Genomic DNA, 26,837 nt, shown 5'->3' with positions numbered 1-26,837 from the left:
TTTCTAAAAGAACTTAAGAAACCTAGAAATTATTGTTACTATTACTATTATTATTTTGGGGATGGAGTCTCACCCTGTCGCCCAGGCTGGAATGCAGTGGCGCCATCTCGGCTCACTGCAACCTCCACCTCCAGGGTTCAAATGATTCTCCTGCCTCAGACTCCCCAGTAGCTGGGATTACAGGCACACCCCACCACACCCGGCTAATTTTTGTATTCATCATGTTGGTCAGGTTGGTCTTGAACTCTTGACCTTGTGATACGCCCACCTCGGCCTCCGAAAGTGCTGGGATTACAGGCGTGAGCCACCGTGCCTGGTTGAAACCTAGAAATTATTAAATGAAATACAATTCTGGGCTGGCACAATGGCTCATGCCTATAATCCCAGGGCTGTGGGAGAACGAGGCAGGAAGATGGCTAGAACCCAGGAGTTTGAGGCTGCAGTGAGCCATAACCATGTCACCGCAATCCAGCCTGGGCCACAGAGCAAGGCCGTCTCTTAGAAGCAAAGAATACAACGCTGCCATTCCAATAAATAAGTTGCTGAAATTAGCCTAGCCCCAAGCTACAGATAATAACAAATCCTTCAATGGCAGTGAGTAATGACAGCTAATTAAGTATTAATCCTTATGGCCAGACCACCTACAAAATCTAAATCGCTGATCCTTGTTCTCTGCTCCAAGAACTCAGGAAATATTTTGTGATTTCAATCTGTTACCAATCTACCCTAGTAAGGTACTATCAAACTAAATACAAATATAAACTCTCTTTAAACATAAAAAGCCAGTTTTGTTTATTGTCTTGATGGCTATCGAACAATTTTTTTTTTTAAGGCTGACTAGCTATCTTATCTTTTGCAGTAAGTAAATGAACAACAACAACAAAAAAATTACAGTTGTCAGAGAAATAAATGATTATTCTTTCAGCCAGGCGCGGTGGCTCATGCCTGTAATCCCAGCACTCCGGGAGGCCCAGGTGGGTAGATCACCTGAGGTCAGGAGTTCAAGACCAGCCTGGTCAACATGGTGAAACCCCAGTCTGTACTAAAAATACAAAAAATTAGCCAGGCATGGTGGCGGGTGCCTGTAGTCCCAGCTACTCGGGAGGCTGAGGCAGAAGAATCACTTTAACTGGGGAGGCGGAGGTTGCAGTGAGCCGAGATTGCATCACTGCACTCCAGCCTGGGCGACAAGACTGAAACTCAAAAAAATAAAAAAGATTATTCTTTTAAGTTGTTTCCAAATCACAAGCGGACAATAAATACAGAAGAAAAATCCTTACCTGCATGCAATGAATAGCTAAGCCAGGTCCTGTATACAATTTCTTGTGACATATATGGCATTTAAAATGCTTTGCTTTTTGGTGCTGTATAAGGATCTTCTCATCATCAAAATCTCTATTACAATACCTGATCAATACTGTTAAGGCACAAAAACAGCATAATGACGACACTGCCTGTAATAAAAACACATGGATAACAATACAATATAGGAACAGCTAAAACCAAAATAGTACTGTACAGAAACCCTGCTTTTGATATTTATTACACAATTAAGGACTGCACATGCCATGTAATTTCAATATTTTCAATTTCCTAGAAGCCTATCTCTCTTCACTACCTCAAAAAACACATCAGTCATCAGCAATATACTTTGTCAAATTCCTATGTTCAACAGAGATGTCTGTGAAACTTTTGTTACAAATATTTCAACATTTACAAATGCACACTGAGGACAGGAAGGAGTTCAGTTAAGAAATCCCCAAGGTTCTGTCTAGACAATTACTTCACTAGATACGTAGACGATAGCCATAACTGGATTAGGAATTTAGCAATATTTAGAATCTAAGATTACATGGTGAACAATAATCACATAATTTCGAATGAACAATCCACAAAACTGTTTCCAATTCCGAATGAATTTGTTGCCAAGCAATGTATTTAAATTCACATATCAATAAAATCAATAAAACAGAATTCTTACCTCACTACTCAGATTTTCCTAAAATCACATTACAGAATTCGTAACCGTATTTAAGCTATTTTTAAAGCTGTTACATAAATAAATGCAGTACTGTAACAAGCCGCCTTTACGTACAAAACTAAACAAAATCAATTTTAATGTAAAGAATATTAACGCTTCCGGAAAAAGTATTAAATAATACCACACTGTAGTAAGGAGTTTTCCTTTCTAATAAGATAGTCATTTTTTAGTCCTACCAAGTTGGGTAACAGAAACTCCACCCTGTGAGAACGCTTCCTGCAGATTAAGGCGCCCCTGGGTGAGACACGGAAGCTAGTTCTCCTCCAGCCCCAAGAAGAAAAAAATAAAAAAGGTTCGAAACCAGGGTTGACTAATTTTGGCCTTTACTAAACCGCCAATTCGAAAAAACACAAAGCACCCATAAAGTACATAAAAACAGAAAAAGTGGGTGACAGACTGGGAAGCTCTTCCCCAACCCTCCATGGAATTAATAAGCCTATCGCACTCGAAGAAAAGTCCCTTTGTTGAATCGTCACCAAAACAACGGAATGTGGCTGAATAGTCCCTAGGGGACACTGTCCTTGGCGGAGGGGTCCAGGCCGCCTCCCAGGGTCCAAAATTCCCACCAAACAAGATCCTCCTGAGTCAGTCACACGATCCACAACTGCAAGATCCTCTCGACCTCGGAATACCATTTTCCTAGAAGCCTTCCCAAGTCCAATCCCAGCCACCAGGCCACCGACGCCGACGCTTAAATACAAACGCTCCACGCCATAGGCCAAACCCAGGCCTCCCAGTCCCAGGCCCCACCAACCGGCACCCCAGCGCGACCTCGACTTCAAACCGACAAAGGATACCAGCACCACGGCTTCAGCTGCTTCTTCTTCTTGCGACCCATAACTGTGTTCTACCGACAAAGTAAAAGGGAGGAGAAAAGAAGCAGGAGAAACGAGGCGAAAATCCCTCACTTTCCCGACCCAACGGCTACGACCGCGTCCCACAGGAAGCAGACACAAAATGGCCGACGGCCTCGTTCGCCGCTCCGCCTCCCGTCAGGCACTGCGGCAGGAGGCGGAGCCAGGAAGGGAGGGTCACAGGACGCAGACCTCCGCCCTGAGTGGGTGGGACTAAGAGGCGCGAAGAGGTGGCTGACATCTTGTCCGTTTGAGAGTCTTTCGCTTTCGCTGTCAGTGCTTGCGGAGCACTTCGGATTTCTTTTGTAAAGGAGCCAGAGACCTAGGTACGCCAAGGCACATGCAAATGGAAAACAGAAAACGAAAAAACGGGAAAGATTGCCAGTGCAGTTAGGGCCGATCACAAATAGAGATAGAGACAGCGCCCAATTTTAATTTTAACAGTAAATGTTGATTATGTGCCTATTAAATGCTAAACCAAAGAAGTTAGTCTCTGCTTTGTAACTCGCAGATTGGTGACAGACGAGTACACAACGCAGAGCTCTCAGTGCGGCGTTGGGGGAAATGTGAAGTGCTGTAGGACCTCAGAGAGCGGGAGTCCTAAGGCGGCCGTAGTGGTAGTGATCATTGGGTTGTCAAGAAAGGTTTTGTTTTTCTTTGTTTTTTTTTTTTATTTTTCTAAGACGAAGTCTCGCTCTGTCGCCTAGGCTGGAGTGCAGCTGCGCGATCTCTACTCACTGCACCCTCTGTCTCCCGGGTTCAAGCGATTCTCCTACCTCAGCCTCCGGGACTGCAGGCCCGCGCCACCAAGCCCGGCTAATTTTTGTATTTTTAGTAGAAATGGGGTTTCACCGTGTTAGCTAGGCTGGTTTCGAACTCCTGGGCTTAAGTGATCCGCCCGCCTCGTCCTCCCGAAGTGCTGGACGGCAGGCTTGAGCCGCTGCACCCGACACAAGAAAGGTTTCTTGAAGAGTCAAAGGGAGCAAGCAAGGTGAAGGAAAGGGTATCTCAGTAAGGGAGCAAAGAGTTGAAGTCCTTGAGGCTGGGCACGTGAAAACACTAGTCGTGGTAAGACTGGAGCTGATAGCCGGGCGTGGTGGCTCACGCCTGTAATCCCAGCACTATAGGCCGAGGCCGGGGCCGAGGCCGAGGCCAAGCCTGGCGGATCACTTGAGGTCAGGAGTTCGAGACCAGCCTGGCCAACATGGTGAAACCCTGTCTACTAAAAATACAAAAATTAGCCAGCCGTAGTGGCAGGCGCCTGTAACCTCGGCTACTCTGGAGAATGAGGCAGGAGAATCACTTGAACCTGGGAGGTGAAGCTTGCAGTGAGCCGAGATCTCGGCATTGCACTCCAGCCTGGGTGACAGAGCGAGACTCCATCTCAAAAAAAAAAAAAAAAAAAAATACTGGAGCTGTCAGTGAAGGTGCTGGTCACAAGAGATAATCCTAGGGAGGCTAGCAAAGGCGGATTCTGACAAACCCTAGAAACATTGTCAGAAGTTGGATTTCAGGCTGAAGTCTCTGAGAAGGCACAGAGGAGTTCTTTTTTTTTTTTTTTTTTTTTTGAGACTGAGTCTCACTCTGTCGCCCAGGCTGGAGTGCTGTGGCCGGATCTCAGCTCACTGCAAGCTCCGCCTCCCGGGTTCCCGCCATTCTCCTGCCTCAGCCTCCCGTGTAGCTGGGACTACAGGCGCCCGCCACCTCACCCGGCTTATTTTTTTTATATTTTTAGTAGAGACAGGGTTTCACCGTGTTAGCTAGGATGGTCTCGATCTCCTGACCTCGTGATCCGCCCGTCTCGGCCTCCCAAAGTGCTGAGATTACAGGCTTGAGCCACCGCGCCCGGCCTGGCACAGAGGAGTTCTAAGAGGGCAACTGGAGGATCATGCAAGTGAGAGGTGGTTAAAAGCCCAGTGCTTGGGTTCATAGTCCACCAGTGCCACTGCCTAGCTGCCTGACTTTGGGCAAGGCACTTAAACTTCATCTGGCTGCACTCAGAACAGAGCTTGGCATATAGTAATAACTAGTGATGTAAATTATGTGTTACTATTAAAAGCAGAAAATAATAGCAGACATCCATGGAGCACCTACCGTGTGCCAAGCATTGTAGTAAGTTTTAACATTATTTATCTCAGCCTCTGGGGTAGGAGCCATTATTCAACTTGTTAACTTGTTAATAGAGATGAGATAAAAGAGACTTAAGAGAGCTGCAATAATTTGCCCGAAAGCACAAAGTAAGTGTGGAGCTGAATTGAATTTTAAAGGATAAGTTTAGGCTGGGCACAGTGGCTCATGCCTGTAATCCCAGCACTCTGGGTGGCTGAGGTGGGTGGATCACCTGAGGTCAGGAGTTCGAGACCAGCCTGGCCAGCATGGTGAAACCCAGTCTTTACTAAAAATACCAAAAAAAAAAAAAAAGTAGCCAGGCATGGTGGGACACGCCTGTAACCCCAGCTACTCGGGAGGCTGAGGCAGGAGAATCACTTGAACCTGGGAGGCAGAGGCTGCAGTGAGCCAAGATTATACCACTGCACTCCAGCCTGGGCGATAGAGGGAGACTGTCTCAAAAAAAAAAAAAAAAAAAAAAGGAAGTTCAGGCTGGGTGCAGTTGCTCAAGCCTGTAATCCCAGTGCTTTGGGAGACCGAGGCAGGAGGGTGGCTTGAGGCCAGGAGTGTGAGATCAGCCTGGCTACCATAGTGAGACCATCTCTATCAAAAAATGAATTAAAAAATGAAAAACTTCAAAACCATATTGCAATGTGCTGAATATTCCCCCAACTGCTTGAAACGTAATCACCAATGTGATAGCATTAAGAGGTGGGACCTTTAGCAGGTGATTAAATCGTGAGTAAATGGGTGGATTAGTGAGTTTATTAAAGTGCTGGAAGGAACTAAACTTTCTACTCTCTCCTGCCTTCCACCAAATGAGGATGCAGCAAGAATGCCCTCATCAGACACTGAGTACTAGTACCTTGATCTTGGATTTCCAAATTTCCAGACCATAAGAAAATAAAATTCAGTGGGCGTAGTGGCTTCCGCCTGTAATCCCAACACTGGGAGGCTGAGGTGGGTGGATCACCTGAGGTCAGGAGTTCGAGACCAGCCTGGCCAACATGATGAAACCCTGTCTCTACTGAAAGTACAAAAAAAATTAGCTGGGCATGGTGGCGGGCGCCTGTAATCCCAGCTACTCGGGAGACTGAGGCAGGAGAATCGCTTGAACCCAGGAGGCGGAGGTTGTAGTGAGCCAAGATCGCGCCATTGCACTCCAGCCTGGGCAATAAGACCAAAACTCCATCTCAGGGTAAAAAAAAGAAAAAGAAAAGAAATAAAATGCTGGCCAGGTGTGGTGGCTCATGCCTGTAATCCCAGCACTTTGGAAGGCTGAGGTGGGTGGATCACCTGAGATCAAGAGTTCGAGACCAGCCTTGCCAACATGGCAAAATCCCATCTCTACTAAAAATACAAAAATTAGCTGGGCATTGTGGTGGGCACCTGTAACCCCAGCTACTCAGGAGGCTGAGGCAGGAGAACCCAGGCTGAGGCTTGAACCTTGCAGGTGGAGGTTGCAGTAAGCTGAGATTGCACGACTATACTCCAGCCTTGGCGACATAGTGAGACTCCATCTCAAAAAAAAAAAAAAAAAGAAAAGAAATACAATTCTGTTACTCATAAATTCCCCAGTCTGTAGTGTATCGTTATAGCACCACAAACAGATTAAAACACTTTTACTATGAAAGCAATAAAATATTGCTGTTAGTTGGGAGGCTTAGGCGGGCGGATCACTTAAGGTCAAGAGAGAGACCATCCTGGCCAACATGGTGAAACCCTGTCTCTGCTAAAAATACAAAAATTGGCTGGGCGTGGTGGCGTGTGCCTGTAGTCCCAGCTACTTGGGAGGCTGAGGCAGGAGAATCACTTGAACCCAGGAGGCAGAGGTTGCAGTGAGCCAAGATTGCGCCACTGCACTCCAGCCTGGCGACAGACAGAGACTGTCTCAAAAAAAAAAAAAAAAAAAAAAAAAAAAAATGCTGTTAGAAATTAAAGAAGGCCTGGTGGGCTAGATCATTCCCAGCACTTTGGGAGGCTGAGGTGGGAGAATCACTTGAAGCCAAAAGTTTAAGGCAAGCCTGGGCAACAAAGCAATATCCTATTCTCTATGAAAATAAAAATTAGCTGGGTTTCGGTGGCCCAGAATGGTAGAGTGCAGTGATGCAATCGTAGCACACTGCAGCCTCGATCTTCTGGGCTCAATGGATCCTCACACCTCAGCCCACCAAGTAGCAGGGACTACAGGGCCATGCCACCATGCCTTGCTAATTTTTATATTTTTTGTTGAGATAAGGTCTTGCTTTGTTGTCCAGGCTGGTCTTGAACTCCTGGGCTCAAGTGATCCTTCTGTCTTAGCTTCTCAAAGTGTTGAGATTACAGGCATGAGCTACCATGCTGTGCCTCTCGTTGTAGTGGGTTTATAGATAAGCAAGGGGAGGAGGCTAGAATGATCCATGTGGCCATGGATTAGGGCTGGAGACACCAGTATGAACTCATGTTTATTTTAAAATAGATACACAGAGAAATATTTATGGATATGGGTATATACTCAAGTTAGTATAGATACATGTATTTCCTTGTCTTATCAGCTGAGAGGGCCTAGAAGCAATAATGCCCCATAGCAAGCATACTTTGCCCCCGGGTCTTGGTTTATAATACCATTCTCCAGTAACCTGAGGTTCTTGGAGAAATGACTGATTTGGGCCGGTCACAGTCATGGCTTATGCCTATAATCCCAGCACTTTGGGAGGCCGAGGAGGGCGGATCACGAGGTCAGGAGTTCGAGACCAGCCTGACCAACATGGGGATTCTTCTGCCTCAGACTCCCGAGTATCTGGGACTACAGGTGTGTGCCACCACGCCTGGATAATTTTTATATTTTTTAGTAGAGACAGAGTTTCACCAGGTTTGCCAGGCTGGTCTTGAACTCGTGACCTCAGGTGATCCACCTGCCTCAGCCTCCCAAAGTGCTGGGATTACAGGTGTGAGCCACTGCACCCGGCTGGGGTAATTCTTTTCAACCTAGAATTCAATGTCCAATCATATCAGTCTAAAATTCTATTTCTTTCTTCCCCCCCCCCCAAGACGTAGTCTCGCTCTGTTGCCCAGGCTGAAGAGCAGTGGCACGATCTTGGCTCACTGCAGCCTCTGCCTTCCAGGATCAGGTGATTCTCCTGCCTCTTGATTTGATTAAAGCAAATTAAGAGAATAAACCATAATCTAGAAGAAAATGGGATTAACAGGGAAGAATGTGAAGAAATCCAGATTGGAATAGAAGAAAGGGTTGTTGTGGGGACTCTGTATTAGTTTCTTTCTTTCTTTCCTTCCTTCCTTCCTTCCTTCCTTCCTTCCTTCCTTCCTTCCTTCCTTCCTTCCTTCCTTCTTTCTTTCTTTCTTTCTTTCTTTCTACCCTGTCTCTATAAAAAATAAAAATACAGCTGTTTCCTGAGTGAGATTTGGTTTTCAGTCCGGGCAAATGAAGACCATTTTGGGGTTAAAAGGGCTCTTTTTTCTCCATTCCTTGATATGGACCTGTGCTGGGGACTGGTCAGCTATTCAAGTATCATGCACCCAGTTTTGGTTCTGTGCCAGGATTAAACCCATGATATTTCACAATTTGTATATGAACTCCGATGAAGTGTTTCTAGGAGGTGGTTGCCTTGTAACCTATGTTTTGCCAAATATCTACTATGAGTTTTTCTACCATCCTCGTGACTGTGGTATTGTAACTTAACCTCTCCAGGAAGTTCTGCTTAAAACTAAAATCAAGTGTATCTCAAGAGACTACTGTCCGATCTGAAATGCCTCTGTCATGTGTTGTCCGCAATTAGAATCCTCTTTTAAATGTAGTTGAAATGAGAGATAAGGAAACTGACAATGTTACTAAATGGGAGATAGAGGTGAGGATACACATTGTGAATGAAGACATGGCAGTAACTTCTGCAATACAATCTTTTAAGAATGTGACTGCTATACTCCCTTGTTCATCAAATGAGTACCCTTATTGCAAGAGAAGAAACTGTGCTATCCACTTTGATATTGAGAGGCAATTTGGAATCTCTGCTGGGATTGCTTAGGACTGAGGATTTAATGTGCTATTTTGTGAAAATCTGAGAAGCAGGAAGGGGATTTAATGATCTCAACTGTTATCCATCTGAAAAACCTAACTTGTAATTTTAAATAAAATGGCAGGCTGCCTTCCAGTATTCCCTTTTTAAAGGAGGAACTGCCCCTGCTTTTTTTTTTTTTTTTTTTTTGAGACAGAGTCTCGCTCTGCCGCCCAGGCTGGAGTACAGTGGCTGGATCTCAGCTCACTGCAAGCTCCGCCTCCGGGGTTCACGCCATTCTCCTGCCTCAGCCTCCCGAGTAGCTGGGACTACAGGCGCCCGCCACCTCGCCCGGCTAGTTTTTTGTATTTTTTAGTAGAGACGGGGTTTCACCGTGTTAGCCAGGATGGTCTCGATCTCCTGACCTCGTGATCCACCCGTCTCGGCCTCCCAAAGTGCTGGGATTACAGGCTTGAGCCACCGCGAAAGTTTGTACTACTAAAAAAAAATACAAAACACACGCACACACACGGTGGCTTAAAACAATGGAAATGTATTGTTTCACAGTTCTGGATGCTAGAAGTTGACATGGAGGTGCTGGTGGGGACATACTCTCTTGAAGCCTCTAGTGGAGAATCTGTTCCATGTCCTCTCCTAGCTTCTGGTGATGACCATTAATCCCTGACATTCCTTGGTTTGTAGACACATCACTGCAGTCTGCCTCCTCCTTCACGTGGTGCTATGGTTTAAGTGTTTGTCCACTCCCAAATTCATGTTGAAATTTAACTGCCATTGTAAGACTATTAAGAAGTGGGGCCTTTAAGAGGTGATTATAAATTGCCCACTCTTTGGTATCCTTTTATAGCATCATAAAATGAACTGAGACAGAAAACTGGTACTGGAGAATAGGGTGTTGCAGAAACAAACACCTGAAAATGTGAATTGGTGTTAGAACTGGGTAATGGGCAGAGACTGGAAGGGCTGCTGGGATTACAGGCGTGAACCACCACGCCTGGCTAATTTTTTGTACTTTTGGTAGAGACAGAGTTTCACCATGTTGCCCAGGCTGGTCTTGAACTCCTGACCTCAAGTGATCCGCCTGCGTCGGTCTCCCAAAGCACTGGGATTACAGGCGTGAGCCACCGTGCCCGGCCTTTTAGTTTTTACATAGTCAGATTTTTAAAACGTTTTCCTGTATGATTTCTGTTTTATTATGTTTGGAAAGACCTCCTTAACTTCAAGAATTAACATTATCCCATATTTTCACTTTAACAAAATTCATTTTAAATTCTTAACTTTTTTATCGAACGGGTGTCTGTGCGTGCTGGCACGCGAACAAGGAGGCAGACAAGTAGCCTTATTCTTTTCCATGTGGCTAGGCAGTTGTGCCACCCTCATCACATAGTAAGTTTCCTAGACGACTCAAAGGAAAATAAGTTCAAAATAAATGGTAAAAGTTTTTCAGTAAAGGCGAACTCAGTACGCCTGTCAGCCCCTGTGGGGTGAAAAGCCTCCCTTTCCAGGGCAGTCTTTGCCTGCGAACCCGGGAAAACCAGCGGAACGCAGGTGTGCGAGAGCCGGGAGCCGGACGAGCCCGGATACTGACGGCTGCACGGCAGCAGGGGAGCGGTTTGGCGGAGACACAGGGCCACCCAGAGGCCGTCGCGATGCTCCCCTCCTTGCAGGAATCGCTGGATGGAGATGAAAAGGAGCTAGAGAGTAGCGAGGAGGGAGGCTCAGCCGAGGAGCGGAGACTCGAGCCGCCGTCCAGCAGCCACTACTGTCTTTACAGCTACCGCGGAAGCAGGTGCTGGCGCCCAGCTCGGCCTGCCAGCCCGCCTGCCCCTGCGGCCCCGCCCCCGGCCCGCCGCCCGGCCTTGCACCCCACCCCCGGCCCGGCGGCCCGGCCGCTCCTAAAAGCCATCTTCTCCTCTCCCAGCCAAGGTCTCTGGCCTGAAGGGCGCTCCTTGCCTCACGCTGCTCTTCCCAGCCCCCATCGTGGACTTGTATGCCTGGCCCAACTATGCCTGTGCCCTTCATCTGCCCCTATATCATCCCAGCTCCTTACTCTGCGGCTGCCCTTTGTTTAGCGCAGTGCCCCGCACGCTCAATAATTTCAGTTCCCGTCCCCTCTCCTTTCTGTCATTATCTCCCCACTTTCTCCCATTTCTGTCACACACACCCCCGTCCCCACCCTCTGGTTTTCCTCTGTTCTTGCTTCCTCTTTTCCCTTCTCCTGACTGACTTTCCTGGAACCTTCTTGGCCCTGTCATGTTTGGTTTTTAAAGGAGTCTCCTTGAACCTTCTGGGTATTTAGCCTTTCCTCCATCCCTTAGGTGGCCTGGAGAGAGAAGGGGCTCTTGTCAGCACTGCCGTGTGGGTTTTCCTTGTCATGAGGATAGGCAGTGCACTTCCACCTTGCAGCATTTTTAGTTGACTCCTTGCCTTACCCTGCTTGCAAGGCCCCCATACTCCTCTTGGTTTAGAGCCCACAATTGATAGCACTATTGGTTTTGTGGCTTGCAGATTGGCACAGCAACGAGGGGACAGTGATGACGGAAGCCCAAGTGGCACAAATGCAGAAACTCCCTCTGGTGATGATTTCAGGTAAAAAGAGCTTCACCGTAATTCATGCATGTGCTTTTATCTTCCCTGTATCTCTGGCCTGTGCATGTCAGTGGGTACTCTATTTCCACTGAGCTTTCCCTGAGTCAAACCATCAATTCCTCCTGTCCCCTAGGAACCTCATCCTGATTTCCTCATTGGCTGGTTCATTCAAGGCTGGGACAAACAAATCCACATACTTGTGCTTGGTGATTAGCTAGAAAGAAATCCTTTTTTTTTTCTTTTAAATTGAGACCGGGTCTTGCTCTGCTGCCCAGGTTGGAGTGCAGTGGCATGATCTTGGCTCGCTGCAGCATCAACCTCCCCGGCCTCAGGTGATCCTCTCACTACAGCCTCCCCAGTATCTGGGACTACTGACCACCACGCCTGGCTAATTTTTGTATTTCTGATAGAGAAATACGCCATGTTGCCCAGTCTAGTCTTGAACTCCTGGACTGAAGTGATCTGCCCACTTCTGCCTCCCAAAGTGTTGGGATTACAGGCATGAGCCACCTTGCCCAGTCCTGAAATTTTTTTTGTTGTTGTTGTTGTTTTTTGAGACAGTCTCCCTCTGTTGGCCAGGCTGGAGTGCAGTGGCACGATCTCGGCTCACTGCAAGCTCCGCCTCCCGGGTTCAGGCCATTCTTCTGCCTCAGCCTCCCGAGTAGCTGGGACTACCGGCACCCACCACCATGCCTGGCTAATTTTTTTTTATTTTTTTAGTAGAGACGGGTTTCACTGTGTTAGCCAGGATGATCTCAATCTCCTGACCTCGTGGTCCACCCACCTCAACCTCCCAAAGTGCTGGGATTATAGGCATGAGCCACTGCGCCCGGTCCCAGCCCTGAAAATTTTAAATCATCAATTATACCTCAATGAAGTTGAAAGATAAAAAAGATAAGAATGTGTGCAGGGGTGTGATTATAATGACTGACCATGGAATTAAGGTGGAATAAGGAGGGAAATGAGATGAGAAACTTGAGAGACTGTGAAAAAGAGGTAGGGTCAGTGGATTGGGGGTTCCAGTGGAGTCACAGTACTGGAGAGAATGAGCTGGAAAGATAGGAATATTTTAAGCTATTTGATGAGGTAGATCATACTTAGTGACATACATTCCTAGGAGCTTCACCAATAGGATTTATAAGGACAGCTTTCCCCCGTCCTTAAAAGAGCCCCTGGCTTTGGTACCATTCTGTCTGACTTAATGGGTGTGAATACACTAGTCCACTGGTAAAGAATGTGTGTCTTTCATTTGTCAAGCCTCTCCTTGGCGGATACTAATCTACCATCCGAAGTGGAGCCAGAGCTGCGCAGTTTTATTGCTAAGCGTCTTTCAAAAGGTGCAGTCTTTGAAGGGCTGGGTAATGTTGCATCTGTGGAGCTGAAGTAAGTGCAAAATGTGCTGTGTCCTGAGTTTTTGTTTCTGAACTAAATATGAGAAGTGATGAGAAACTCCAAAAGATCAGCTCCTACTAGACCTGCAGAATTTGTCTTTGTTCTCTGGCAGCCCGAGCACTGGGCCTCACACATAAACATTTGTGGAATGGAATTAATTGAATGGCAGAGACCCTGGCACGCAATTGCACTTTATTTAATTAGCTTATTTTTTTGAAACAAGGTCTTGCTTTGTTGCCCAAGCTGGAGTGCAGTGGCGTGATTACAGCTCACTGCAGCCTTGACCTCCTGGGCTTAAGCAATCCTCTCACCTCAGCCTCCCAAGTATCTGGGACTGCAGGCAGGCACAACTATGCCCAACTAATTTTTAAATTTTTTTTTTTGTAGAAATGGCATCCCACTATGTTGCCCAGACTAGTAAGTTTTGTACTTAGAAGAAAGAGTTGATTATTAAAACTAAATTTGTATACAGTTTCTAAAGTATTTTCACAAACTTTTGTAGTTTTCCTTACAAAGGGGAAATATAGCAGGTACTTTTATTTTCATTTTCAGATGAGGAAATAAACTCAGAGAAGTTTATGTAAGCTCAGGTCATGAGGCTGGTCAAATTGATGGAGTTCAGGCTTAAACATGAGCATTCTTAGTTCAATTCCAACTGTCTTTCCATTACACCTCTATTTTTTTTTTTTTCTTTTTTTTAAACAGAGATTCATTCTGTTGCCCAGGCTGGAGTACAGTAGTCTGATCTTGGCTCACTGCAACCTCCACCTCCCTAGTTCAAGCAATTCTCCTGCCTCAGCATCCCGAATAGCTGGGATTACAGGCATGCACCACCACACCTGGCTACTTTTTATATTTTTAGTAGAGATGGGATTTCACCATGTTGGCCAGGCTGGTCTCATACTCCTGACCTCAGGTGATTCACTTGCCTTGGCCTCCCAAAGTGCTGGGATTACAGGTGTGAGCCACCACGTCCAGCCTCCATTACACCTCTTAATTATAGTTCAACTCAGGCCGTGAAGTTAGCATACAGGTTCCCTCAGGAGTTTGAGGCCACATCCCAAGGATGAGGCCACCTTCAGGCACATCTGCCTGAAACATCAATTTGTAAAAGTTTGGGAGAGGGGAGAACATGCTTTTTTTAAAAATATAAACGTGGGTATGAACTAGAGTGAAATTTGTGTGAATTCTTCACGTAAGACAGGAGAATTCAAAGAAATTTCATGTATGGTAGTGGCTGCTTTAACTAAAGCCCTCCAGGGTATACATTCGTTTTTCTTTGCTGCTACAAGCACACCAACAAGAAGTCTGGGAATCTCTGAGTTAGTGGGCAGTTTAATGGTGTTGCCAGATCAAGATGACCGAAATTCAGAGCAGTCCACAAAATTATAGATGCATGAGTAACCAAAATAATGCATTTTACATTTTCTTTCTTTTCTAGAATTCCAGGTTACCGAGTTGGTTGTTATTACTGCCTTTTCCAAAATGAAAAATTGCTTCCTGAAACAGTAATGACAGACTCTGAACATAACCCTTCAGAATATGTGGTCTGTTTTTTAGGAGGGTCTGAAAAAGGACTTGAGCTATATCCTTTCTTTGGTTTTTGAGAACATCAGGAAGAAAAACATGGGAAGGCAGGTGGAAGACTATTACTACCAACCTCCAAAAAGCTTTTCTACTCCTCGTGTATTTAGTTGAATTTCATACCTTCATGTGGCCATTTTGCCTTGGCTTGCTTGCATTTGCAGCTCACATTATTTGAGAGATTTTATATTTCTCGTTGAGAGACAAAATACTGTCTTCATTATTCATCCTTTATTGCTTCCTTAAGAACATACTTTCAGGCTTGAATTGGACAAGTACGTTCAAGGGCTGAAAAATAACATGAATTGTGAGGTAAGGTGACTGACTTAATGGTTTTTAAAGACTGAAATGGGGCCAGGCTCAGTGGCTCACACCTGTAATCCCAGCACTTCGGGAGGCCGAGGTGGGCAGATCACAAGGTCAGAGACCAGCCTGGTCAATATGATGAAACCTCGACTCTACTAAAAATGGAAAAATTAGCCGGGCATGGTAGCGGGTGCCTGTAATCCCAGCTACTCAGGAGGCTGAGGCAGGCGAATCACTTGAACCCGGGAGGCAGAGGTTTCAGTGAGCCGAGATCGCACCACTGCACTCCAGCCTGAGCAACAGAGTGAGACTCCGTCTCAAAAGAATTAAAAAAATAAAATAAAGACTGAAATGATTAATATACTGTGATTGCTCTACTTGTCAAATCATATAGACACAAAGACACCTATATTCTAGAAACTTGCCACTTTGTGAGCTAGTAGAGAGGTGACTTTTTTTTTTTTTTTTAAGACAGGGTCTTGCTTTGTTGCCCAAGCTGCAGGGCAGTGGTGCGATCAGGCTCACTGCAGCCTCAGCCTCTTGGGGCTCAAGCAATCTTCTCGCCTCAGCCTCCCAAATAGCTGGGACTACAGGCAGATACCAACACTCCTGGTTAACTTTTTGTATTTTTTGTCGAGATGGGGGTCTCACTTTGTTGCCCAGGCTGGTCTAGGATTCCTGGCCTCAAGCAATCCTCCCAATGCAGCCACCCAAAGTGCTGAGATTACAGATGCAAGCCATTGTGCCTGGCCTATAGGTGGTTTCTTTTTCTTTTTTCTTTTATTTTTCTTTTTTATTTTTTGAGATAGGGTCTCACTCTATCACCCAGGCTGGAGTGCAGTGGCACGATCATGGCTTACTGCAGCCTTTTCTGGGCTCCAGTGATCCTCCCACCTCAGCCTCCCAAGTAGCTGATACCACAGGCATGCACCACCATGCCCAGATAATTGTATTTTTGGTAGAGGTGGGGTTTTGCCATTTTGCCCAGGCTTGTCTTGAACTCCTGAGCTCAAGTAATCCACCTGCCTCAGCCTCCCAAAATGCTAGGATTACAGGTGTGAGCCACCACACCCAGCACAGGTGATTTTAAAGGGATACAGGGAACATAGTTCTGTAAGTGCTGAAAGTTTCACAAGACTACTTCTGATGTTTTGTATCTATGAAAAATTTGATCTAGCCGGGCGCGGTGGCTCATGCCTGTAATCCCAGCACTTTGGGAGGCTGAGGCGGGCGGATCACAAGGTCAGGAGATTGAGACCACGGTGAAACCCCGTCTCTACTAAAAATACAAAAAATTAGCCCGGGCGCGGTGGCGGGTGCCTGTAGTCCCAGCTACGCAGGAGGCTGAGGCAGGAGAATGGCGTGAACCCGGGAGGCGGAGCTTGCAGTGAGCTGAGATCGCGCCACTGCACTCCAGCCTGGGGGACGGAGCGAGACTCCGTCTCAAAAAAAAAAAAAAGAAAGAAAAATTTGATCTATTCAATGGCATGTAGTAACATGCCTGGCGAGGAAGAGGATGTCCTTTTCCTGATTTCTAGGCATATAAGATTTATATTATGGTCAGAAGTAGTGGTCCATGCAGCCTCTGGCACAAAGACATACTATGCAATAGTATGGCTGTTCTTGAACTCAACATCAAAGATTCTTAAAAACATTCTATTTTCATTAATTGATCTTTTATGAATTAGGCATATCCATATCAACTTATTCAAACCTTTGAAAAACTGGCTGGGTGTGGTGGCTCACACCTGTAATCTCAGCACTTTGAGAGGCTGAAGTGGGCAGATCACTTGAGCCCAGGAGTTCAAGACCAGCCTGAGCAACAAGGTGAAACTCCTTCTCTACAAAAAATACAAAAATTAGCCAGACATGGTGGCACGCACCTGTGGTCCTAGCTACTTGGAAAGCTGAGGTGGGAGGATCGCTTGAGCCTGGGAAGTTGAGGCTGCAGTAGCTATGATCGCACCACTGCACTCCAGCCTGGATGACAGAGTGATACCTTGTCCCAAAAAAGCAAACAAAAACTGCTTTCAGCTTGTAGCAGTTGTTAGTCATGACTCTCACAAATTTACAACCTATTACATATATAGTAGTAGTTTTACTTTTCACATACTTAGAAGATACTGCAGGAGAGAGGAAGGGATAGTGCAGGAGTGAGCAAGGGATGCAAGTCTAATAGAGCTGTTCTCCCAGACTAGAGCTCTTCCTGTGTGACACTGGTCTTTAGGGAGCAGCATAGCCTAGAAAGCCAGATGTGCTCATGGCAGCATGCCTGACATCTGAAGTGGGGTGGAGTGCTTTGATGAGTTACTTGTATCCTTCCCTGTTCACATTCTGAATACGAATGAATTCTGTATCTACATGCCTTTAGTCATTCAATAGGCACTTAATAAGCTCATACTATACATGTTTTAGACACTGTACCGCAAGTGCTGGGGAAATGAGGATTATTGAGTGAGTATCTCCATTGAGTGCACAGTATCGTGGGAGGACAGGGGCATGTGAATGCCCAACTCTTCCCTGTGAAGAAATAGCATGGAACCCTATTAATTCAGTCTCTTCATTTTATAGAATGTATTTCTTGGTGTGTTTTAAATAAATTCAGCACAGAATTAATCCTCACCCTGCCCAACAAGCCAGGAAAGATATATCGCAGTTTCTTTTTTTGAATTGGTGGTGTTAGCTTTAAAAAGGGAGGTATCTATCCTGGTCTTTTTTACCATCAAGGACATGATGAAGAAAATATGAAGTCCACTAAAGGGAAGGCTTCTATTAAAGCAAATGGCATTCTTTCTTGATTTAGGAAAGGGGCCTGGAGAGTCACAGAAAGTCCTATCTGAGCAGCTGGTTTGAGGATGTTGTATGCCCAATCCAAAGGGTTGTTCTTCTCTTTCAGGAAAAGCTTACCTTTCTGCTACATGCTGTAAGTACTGCCCAAACGAGAGCATTTCCTTAACTGAGAATCACTTTGGATCATTTAGAAACATACTGATTTTCTCCGAGTATGACTCCCATCCCTCCCCAAATATTGAAACTACGCTTGCTATCAAGATAGACCACACTTTATTTTCTCAGATCTAGAAAGTGATATTACTAAGGTAGAGTTGGATTTCAAATGCTAAGTCTTCCTAATAGGATAAAACATTTTAAAATAATTACTTTTCAAAGCCATCTGGGAAAGGTATAGTTTCCAAAACAATTTGAAAAGGTAAACAAAAATCCAAAGCAATTTTGATTCTATAAAATGTTAATGAGCAGTGGCTGCACAAGGCTCTGGAGAGTTTGTGACCAGTGCCCGTCAATCGTTGTCCAGTGTGGTAGGGACTTATGGGGACATTTAGTCATGAGTAGCTGCTCAAGAAAAACTGGAATATATATACCAATCAGGTTTCATTTTTCTCTCATAGGCTTTGAGTTATACTCCTGTTGAAGTTAAAGAATCAGATGAAAAAACAAAGAGAGACATTAACAGGTAAAGAACACAGTTTTTTCAAAGAGAAAAGATTTTCCACAGCAAGATTGACATCTATGTTTGTAAACTGCTCTTCCCATCCCTTCCCCACCAGCCTAGTGCAAAATAAATTTGTTTTCACCCTTCCGTCCTGCAATATTGTTTGTGGAAATGGACTTGTGTGTGTGGCAGGTTTCTGAGTGTGGCCAGTCTTCAAGGACTTATTCATGAAGGCACCATGACTTCTTTGTGCATGGCCATGACAGAGGAGCAACATAAGTCTGTGGTCATCGATTGCAGCAGCTCCCAGCCTCAGTTCTGCAATGCAGGTGAGCTACAACCTCTGAAGCAGCCTTCCTACATCTCTTGCGAGTCCCCATCTTTGCACTGAGAGCATATGATACAACCTTATTCTTCCTGCCTTGCGCAGTTTTACATGGTTATCTCAAACAATGAGAAACCACTTGCTGAAAACAATATAATTCTAGAAACATGGAAATCATGCTATGCCTAGCAATTCCACGCCTAGTACATAAAGAAATTCTAGTATGTGTACACAAGGAGACGAATTTTAAAATGTCCATAAAGGCATTATTTGAAAAAAGGAAGGAATTGGAAGCAATTTAAGTGTTTATCAACAGGAAAACTGATAAACTGCTATATTCATGCAATGGAATATAACAGAGCAGTGAAAATGAATGAACTAGAGCTACTTGTGTCAATATAGCTCTCAAACATACTATTTAGTGAAATAACCATAAAAGAAAAAATACATAAAAGTTTTAACATATGCAGAATAATGTAGATAAGGCTGGCACACACAAAGGTATATGGGAAAAGTTTAAAGACGTCTGTGGGAATGATCATGCTTTCTGATGGGAAAGGAAGGGGGATGTGATTGGGAAGGGGCATACAGGGGGCTTCAGCCATTTTGGTATTCCTTAGCCATGTGGTGAGCACACCATTTTTTTTAGGCCATTATACAAGTCTTAAATAATTAATTATAGATGTTTTATATATAAATAAATGAGTCGGGCGTGGTGGCTCACAGCTGTAATCCCAGCACTTTGGGAGGCTGAGGCAGGTGGATCGGAGGTCAGGAGTTCGAGACCAGCCTGGCCAATATTGTGAAACCCTGTCTCTACTAAAAATACAAAAAAATTAGCCAGGCATGGTGGCAGGCACCTGTAATCCCAGCTACTCAGGAGGCTGAGGCAGGAGAATCACTTAAATCCAGGAGGCGGAGGTTGCAGTGAGCCAAGATCATGCCATTGCACTCCAGCCTGGGCAACAAGAGCGAAACTCTGTCTGAAATAAATAAATAAAGCTTTGTAAAATTTCATTTTATTTAGTCTCTCTGAAATGTTTTATAGGAAGTAACCGGTTTTGTGAGGATTGGATGCAAGCTTTTTTAAATGGTGCTGAAGGAGGTAACCCTTTTCTTTTCCGACAAGTACTGGAGAACTTTAAACTAAAGGTAATTAGTTGGCTGTGTGCCAAGTCGCACATGAAATTTTTGTCTGAATTTTAATTAGTACCAGTGACAGAGTAACAAACTTGCTTTATAGCTGTGATGCTTGTTAATTAGGATGTTCTCAAAACTGGAATTATCAGAAGACACTTACTTTAGTTTTTGGTAGCTTCTGTATACATATCATTTCTAATAAATTGGGTTGAATGCTTGCTTATATTTAAGGAACATCAGTCTTGGTCACAATTTGTGACTTATCTTAGTTGCAAAGCACAAAAAAAGTGGTTCAGTGCCTAAGTTTTCAAAATTCTGTTGGGGGCTGGGCGCGGTGGCTCACGCCTGTAATCCCAGCACTTTGGGAGACCATGGCAGGTGGACTGCTTGAGGCCAGGAGTTCAAGACCAGCCTGGTCAACATGGCAAAACCCTGTCTCTACTAAAATTACAAAAATTAGCTGGGCATTGTGGCACCTGCCTGTTATCCCAGCTATGTCAGGAGGCTGAGGCATGAAAATTGCTTGAACCCAGGAGGCAGAGGTTGCAATGAGCCCAGATTATGCCACTGCACTCTGGCCTGGGTGACAGAGTGAGACTTTGTCTAAAAAAAAAAAAAAAAAAAAAGAATTCTGATGGAGACTTGTTGTCACCTTATTTAGGAGTTTTGTTTGTTTTAAAGAGACAGAATATTACTCTCTCACTCAGGCTGGAGTGCAGTGGTGCAATAATGGCTCACTGCAGCCTTAACCTCCTGGGTTCAAGCAATCTTCCTGTCTCAGCCTCCTGAGTAGCTGAAACTACAGGTGTGCACCACCACACTTGGCTAATTATTTTATTTTTTGTAGAGATGGGATCTCACTGTGTTGCCCAGGCTAGTCTCAAACTACCGGCCCTTAAGCAATCCTTTTGCCTGGGGCTCCCAAAGTGTTGGGATTACAGCCATGAGCCACCATGCTAGGCAGGAGATTATTTTAAAGTATTTTTACTTCGTATAAGAGATTTTCAGCTGGGCGTAGTGGCTCACGCCTGTAATTCCAACACTTTGGGAGGCTGAGGCGGGTGGATCACTTGAGGTCAGAAGTTTGAGACCAGCCTGGCCAACATGGTGAAACCCTGTCTCTACTAAAAATACAAAATTAGCCGGGTGTGGTGGCGCACACCTGTAGTCCCAGCTACTTCAGAGGCTGAGGCAGGAAAATCACTTGAACCCAGGAGGCGGAGTACAAACTCCAAGATCGAGCCATTGTACTCCAGCCTGGGCAACAAGAGCGAAACAAGAAAAAAACAGAGAGATTTTCTTCTACCAAGGGCAAAGCATACTGCACTGTAAATTTTGGAAATATGTAATATGAAAAGCAAACAATTCAGGAAGATATGTTGAGTTCTCAGCTGGATAGGAGTTATTTTTTTTAGCTTCATTATTATTTCACTGAACACATTTTTAACTGGGTAATCTTTTTCTAGGCCATACAAGACACAAACAATTTGAAGAGATTTATCCGACAGGCAGAAATGAATCATTATGCTTTGTTTAAATGTTACATGTTCCTAAAGAACTGTGGTAGCGGAGATATACTTTTGAAGATTGTTAAAGTGGAACATGAAGAAATGCCTGAAGCCAAAAATGTGGTAGCTGTCCTTGAAGAATTCATGAAAGAAGCTCTTGACCAAAGTTTTTGATCATATGTTTTCAGATAATTGTATGATCAAGTGATATATTTAAGTCTTAGTGTTTGAAATTGCAGTTATAATTGTTCATAGGATTGCTATTTAAGATGATTTGAAACTCAATCCAGATTTTCTTTTCGTATTTTACCAATTTAACTTAAACAAAAATCTGAGGAACATCTTCAAATGAGTCCTGGACAGATGCATATGTGAGAGTTGTGGAATTTTCTTCACTGAGTCCTGGACAGATGCGTATGTGAGAGTTGTGGAATTTTCTTCACTGAGTCCTGGACAGATGCGTATGTGAGAGTTGTGGAATTTTCTTCACTGAGTCCTAGACAGACGCGTATGTGAGAGTTGTGGAATTTTCTTCACTGAGTCCTAGACAGACGCGTATGTGAGAGTTGTGGAATTTTCTTCACTGAGTCCTGGACAGACGCGTATGTGAGAGTTGTGGAATTTTCTTCACTGAGTCCTGGATAGATACATATGTGAGAGTTGTGGAATTTTCTTCACTGAGTCCTGGATAGATACATATGTGAGAGTTGTGGAATTTTCTTCACTGAGTCCTAGATAGACGTGTATGTGAGAGTTGTGGAATTTTCTTCACTGAGTCCTGGACAGATGCGTATGTGAGAGTTGTGGAATTTTCTTCACTGAGTCCTAGATAGACATATATGTGAGAGTTGTGGAATTTTCTTCACTGAGCCGTAGGTAGATACATATGTGAGAGTTGTGGAATTTTAGTGTCTCACTGGCCCCGTAAATTCCAGGCTTCAGGAAGCTGTTGCTTAAAAAATTTCAGAGATGATTTTGTTCGTGGCTTTTCTCAGGAAAAGCCTGAGTCTGCTGCAGTATTTAGAAAAACCATAATACTTCCTTTTCAATGGATTGTAGCTTTAAAAAAAAAAAATGTAATCCTAGTCTTAGAACAGATTAATACCACTACACCATTTCAGAGATAGATCTGTGCATCCTGTGGGTGCTTGATACATTTTTTTTTTTTTTTTTTTTTTTTTTTTTTTTTTTTTTTTGAGACGAAGTCTCGCGCTGTGTCACCCAGGCTGGAGTGCAGTGGCGCGATCTCGGCTCACTGCAAGCTCCGCCTCCCAGGTTCACGCCATTCTCCTGCCTCAGCCTCCGAGTAGCTGGGACTACAGGCGCCCGCCACCACGCCCGGCTAGTTTTTTGTATTTTTAGTAGAGACGGGGTTTCACCATGTTAGCCAGGATGGTCTCGATCTCCTGACCTCGTGATCCGCCCGTCTCGGCCTCCCAAAGTGCTGGGATTACAGGCTTGAGCCACCGCGCCCGGCCGATACATTTTTTTGTCTAGTTGATAATGGCATGGATGATAGTCAAGATTTTAAGTCAATATGCAAATCCTGAGTATGTAGAAAATTAAATGAGCTTTAAAAATCGATGCACTAGCTTCAAGATAAAACATTATCTTTGAGAGAAAGCTACTGCAGAAATCGCCCCCAGTCACCATTTCATTTATTTGTTCACAGGTATTTATGAAGAGCCTGTGTTTTCTTTTAGGTGAAAATGCTGGAGTTTTTTTTTTTTTTTTTTTTTTTTTTTTGAGACGGAGTCTCGCTCTGTCGCCCAGGCTGGAGTGCAGTGGCACTATCTCGGCTCACTGCAAACTCCGCCTCCCGGGTTTACGCCATTCTCCTGCCTCAGCCTCCCGAGTAGCTGGGACTACAGGCGCCCGCCACCTCGCCCGGCTAATTTTTTTGTATTTTTAGTAGAGACGGGGTTTCATTGTGTTAGCCAGGATGGTCTCGATCTCCTGACCTCGTGATCCGCCCGTCTCGGCCTCCCAAAGTGCTGGGATTACAGGCTTGAGCCACGGCGCCCGGCCCAAATGCTGGAGTTTTAAAACAGTGTTGAGAAAAGAAACAAAATACATACAGTTTACAAGCAAACTGTAACATAAGGAATGCAAACAGGTTCTTCATATTAGAGTGACTCATTGATTTTAGTTTTTTGTACATTTGTTACCAGCCTCAGATTGTTTTACTCTGAATCAACTGAAAGTGCCCTCAGCTAGCCATTTACAATTCCCATGGAAGCCTATGTAGCTACACACCTACAATTGCAATTTGCTCGGCATAGCTCTTTAATAAATTCATTTGATAATGATTTTTGCTTAGAAGAACAGAAGAAGTCTTGTGTTCTCACTTCCCTGAGGATGCTCAGAGAAGCACAAACCCATAAAACTGAGGAATCCTTTCTTAAATGGATCTAAATTCACATTAAGTGCTGAGTTTTAACTTTCAAAATGACTGACAATGGCCTTCTGGTTTTTCCTCTACGTAAGCCTCGGGACATGACTCACCAAGCATTTCTTTTCCTTTAATGAGAAATACAATTCAGGATCTTCATAAATGCTTTCATATGGTTTTAAACTTTAATAACTTGGATTGTAGGTAGTATAGAAAGAAATCGAAGTAGCATTTTTCATAGTATTAAAATGAGAGTGGCTGGGCACGGTGGCTCACGCCTGTAATCCCAGCACTTTGAGAGGCCGAGGTGGGTGGATCATCTGAGGTCAGGAATTTGAGACCAGCCTGACCAATATGGTGAAACCCTGTCTCGACTAAAATTACAAAAACTAGCTGGGAATGGTGGCGTGTGCCTGTAGTCCCAGCTACTTGGGAGGCTGAGGCAGGAGAATCGCTTGAACCCAGGAGGCGGAGGTTGCAGTGAGCCAAGATCGCGCCACTACATTCCAACCTGGGCAACAGAGTGAGACTCTGTCTCAAAACAAAGTCAGGGTGATTAAGGAAAACCAGTAATTTTATGACACTATCGTTGAATCTGACTGTCTTTTCCCAATGCAGTTGGTTCCCCATTTAGAAATCATTTTTTTAAGTAAGCCATATTAGCACATCAGTGTTTTAAGTCTGAAAAACCATACTTCATTTTCAAATTCATGTCATTGAAGAGTCTGTTGTAAATGGCGTTTAAAAGCAAATGTGTTACCTGCTTCACATCATTTATGGATATAGGCAAGGTGTAATTATATATTCTCTCTGTGGTTGTATATATTTTTATAATGTAGGCTCACTACATTACACAGCTCTATATGATAGTCTTATCTTTTTTTTTTTTTTTTTTTTTAATGAAATGTGGTCTCACTATGTTGCTCAAGACTGGTCTTAAACTCTTGAACTCAAGCAATCCTCCCACCTTGGCCTCCCAAAGTGAGCCACCGCACCCAGCCTCTGGTAGTCTTATTTTAAAAAAATAAGTCTGGGCCAGGCACGGTGGCTCACGCCTGTAATCCCAGCACTTTGGGAGGCCGAGGCGGGCAGATCATGAGGTCAGGAGATCGAGACCATCCTGGTGAACACAGTGAAACCCCGTCTTTACTGAAAATACAAAAAATGGCCGGGCGCGGTGGCTCAAGCCTGTAATCCCAGCACTTTGGGAGGCCGAGACGGGTGGATCACGAGGTCAGGAGATCGAGACCATCCTGGTGAACACAGTGAAACCCCGTCTCTACTAAAACTACAAAAAACTAGCCGGGCGAGGTGGCGGGCGCCTGTAGTCCCAGCTACTCGGGAGGCTGAGGCAGGAGAATGGCGTGAACCCGGGAGGCGGAGCTTGCAGTGAGCTGAGATCAGGCCACTGCACTCCAGCCTGGGCGACAGAGCGAGACTCCGTCTCAAAAAAAAAAAAAAAAAAAAGAAAATACAAAAAATTAGCCGGGCATGGTGGCGGGCACCTGTAGTCCCAGCTACTCAGGATGCTGAGGCAGGAGAATGGCGTGAACCCAGGAGGTGGAGCTTGCAGTGAGCTGAGATCGTACCACTGCACTCCAGCCTGAGCGACCGAGCAAGACTCCGTCTCAAAAAAAAAGTCTGACAAACTGTATATCACTACTCTAGACAAGGAAAATGGTGTCATGGAACTGAATATCTTGGTCATGAGAAGAAACCACAGAGCTCATGACTAGAAGCATGTACTGTATTCAAATTTTAATAAGCTACTATCTTGGCTTTTAAAGTTTTTTTGTCTTTGTTTTTGTTTTATTTTTTGAGACGGAGTCTCACTCTGTCACCCAGGCTGGAGTGCAGTGGCTCAATCTCGGCTCCCTGCAACCTCCGCCTCCCAGGATCAAGCGATTCTCCCGCCTCAGCCTCCCCAGTAGCTGGAACTACAGGCACCCGCCACCACGCCCGGCTAATTTTTTGTATTTTTAGTAGAGACGGGGTTTCACCGTGTTAGCCAGGATGGTCTCAATCTCCCAACCTCGTGACACACCTGCCTCAGCCTCCCAAAGTGGTGGGATTAGAGGCGTGAGCCACTGTGCCCAGCCAGCTTTTAAAGTTTTAAAAAGGATTTGTTTAGACATGGAATATAGTTATGTATATTACTTGTGTGCTGTACACACAGAGGAAATGTATGTTTGTCATGTATGAAGACTGGCTTCAGTTTATCTGTAATTTGTAATTATAATAATAAAACTTAGCTTCTTATCAAGATAGTCGTTTTTGTTTAATGAGCTCAATCCTCAAGCCTAACATTTGTATTCCCAACAAGTTTGTGAGGAAATTATACTTGTTATACTAAGGAATTTGTTGAAGAAAATCAAATCACTTGCTGGGATACACACCTTTCTGCTTCTTGCAGGAGGCATCATGCACAGTCTAAGAGCAATTTCCCTGACAATGTTTTATTCATCGTCCAGTAGAGTTATACCCGTAGAACTCAATAAACCAAGTTACTTCCTTTCACTCTCATTCATTATTCACCATGACAGAATGCCTGTCCTCTACCAGAGGATCCCTTAGACCAGGTGCCAGGAAAGCCTGTGGGCTTCTTGGAAATCAGATGCAGTTACTAGGACCATAATTTCCTAACAGTGTGTCTTCTCAGTTAATGGAAACCCTGCTGGCTTCAATGAAGTCTTTCCACTTGGAGGTCTGAGAGGGCAGCCCAGTTCTCTTAATTGCTAAAGTTCCTAAATGTGGCTGGGTGTGGTGGCTCAGGCCTGTAATCCCAGCACTTTGAGAGGCCAAGGCAGGAGGACTGCATGAGCCTAGGAGTTCGAGACCAGCCTGGCAACAGAGTGAAACCCCATCTCTACAAAAAATAAAATTAGCAGGACCTGGTGGTATGTGCCTATAGTCCCAGCTACTCAGGTGGCTGAGGCTAGAAGATTGCTTGATCCCAGGAGCTCAAAGTAAGTGAGCTATGACTGTACCACTGCACTCCAACCTGGGCAACAGAGTAAAACCCTGTCTCAAATATAAAGAAATAGGCCAGGCATGGTGGCTCACGCCTGTAATCCCAGCACTTTGGGAGGCCGAGGCGAGCAGATTACCTGTCGGGAGTTCCAGACCAGCCAGGCCA

The 26,837-nt window shown here is 44.7% G+C and overlaps 2 protein-coding genes and 1 pseudogene across 11 annotated transcripts in view; 2 read left to right on the top strand and 1 right to left on the bottom strand.

Annotated features, from left to right (window-relative positions):
* ZNF207 (zinc finger protein 207) overlaps nucleotides 1–3,371 on the bottom strand; it is a 33,086-nt gene extending 29,715 nt beyond the window's left edge. For all 9 annotated transcript variants that reach the window (XR_007720273.1, XM_050763809.1, XM_050763808.1 and 6 more), the window contains exons 1-2: nucleotides 2,839–3,371; nucleotides 1,281–1,407 (exon numbers count right to left, since the gene is read on the bottom strand). Coding sequence is in view for 8 of the 9 variants with exons in the window: in XM_050763809.1 (XP_050619766.1) it covers nucleotides 1,281–1,407; nucleotides 2,839–2,879 (168 nt within the window). In the remaining variant the exon portion in view is untranslated. The remainder of the gene's footprint in view (nucleotides 1–1,280; nucleotides 1,408–2,838) is intronic.
* A 4,845-nt stretch (nucleotides 3,372–8,216) lies between these two features.
* Nucleotides 8,217–9,183, top strand: LOC126939005 (putative oocyte-secreted protein 1 homolog; annotated as a pseudogene).
* A 1,429-nt stretch (nucleotides 9,184–10,612) lies between these two features.
* On the top strand, nucleotides 10,613–21,650 carry C16H17orf75 (chromosome 16 C17orf75 homolog). Of its 2 annotated transcripts, none has more exons than XM_050763828.1 (10): nucleotides 10,613–10,803; nucleotides 11,523–11,603; nucleotides 12,861–12,986; nucleotides 14,437–14,580; nucleotides 14,834–14,891; nucleotides 17,782–17,808; nucleotides 18,293–18,357; nucleotides 18,529–18,665; nucleotides 19,710–19,813; nucleotides 21,268–21,650. In XM_050763828.1, exons 1-10 carry the CDS (start codon nucleotides 10,664–10,666, stop codon nucleotides 21,481–21,483), a joined length of 1,098 nt encoding a protein of 365 aa, XP_050619785.1. In that variant the 5' UTR covers nucleotides 10,613–10,663; the 3' UTR covers nucleotides 21,484–21,650. The 2 variants fall into 2 exon arrangements, with proteins under 2 accessions (XP_050619785.1, XP_050619784.1); XM_050763827.1 differs by having other exon boundaries at nucleotides 17,689–17,808.
* The last annotated feature ends 5,187 nt before the right edge of the window (nucleotides 21,651–26,837 follow it).

Source organism: Macaca thibetana, chromosome 16 (assembly GCF_024542745.1).
Source record: "Macaca thibetana thibetana isolate TM-01 chromosome 16, ASM2454274v1, whole genome shotgun sequence".
NCBI classification, from domain to species: domain Eukaryota; kingdom Metazoa; phylum Chordata; class Mammalia; order Primates; family Cercopithecidae; genus Macaca; species Macaca thibetana.
Note: the sequence above shows the minus strand (reverse complement) of the source record. Positions and strands in the feature narration are given on the sequence as shown.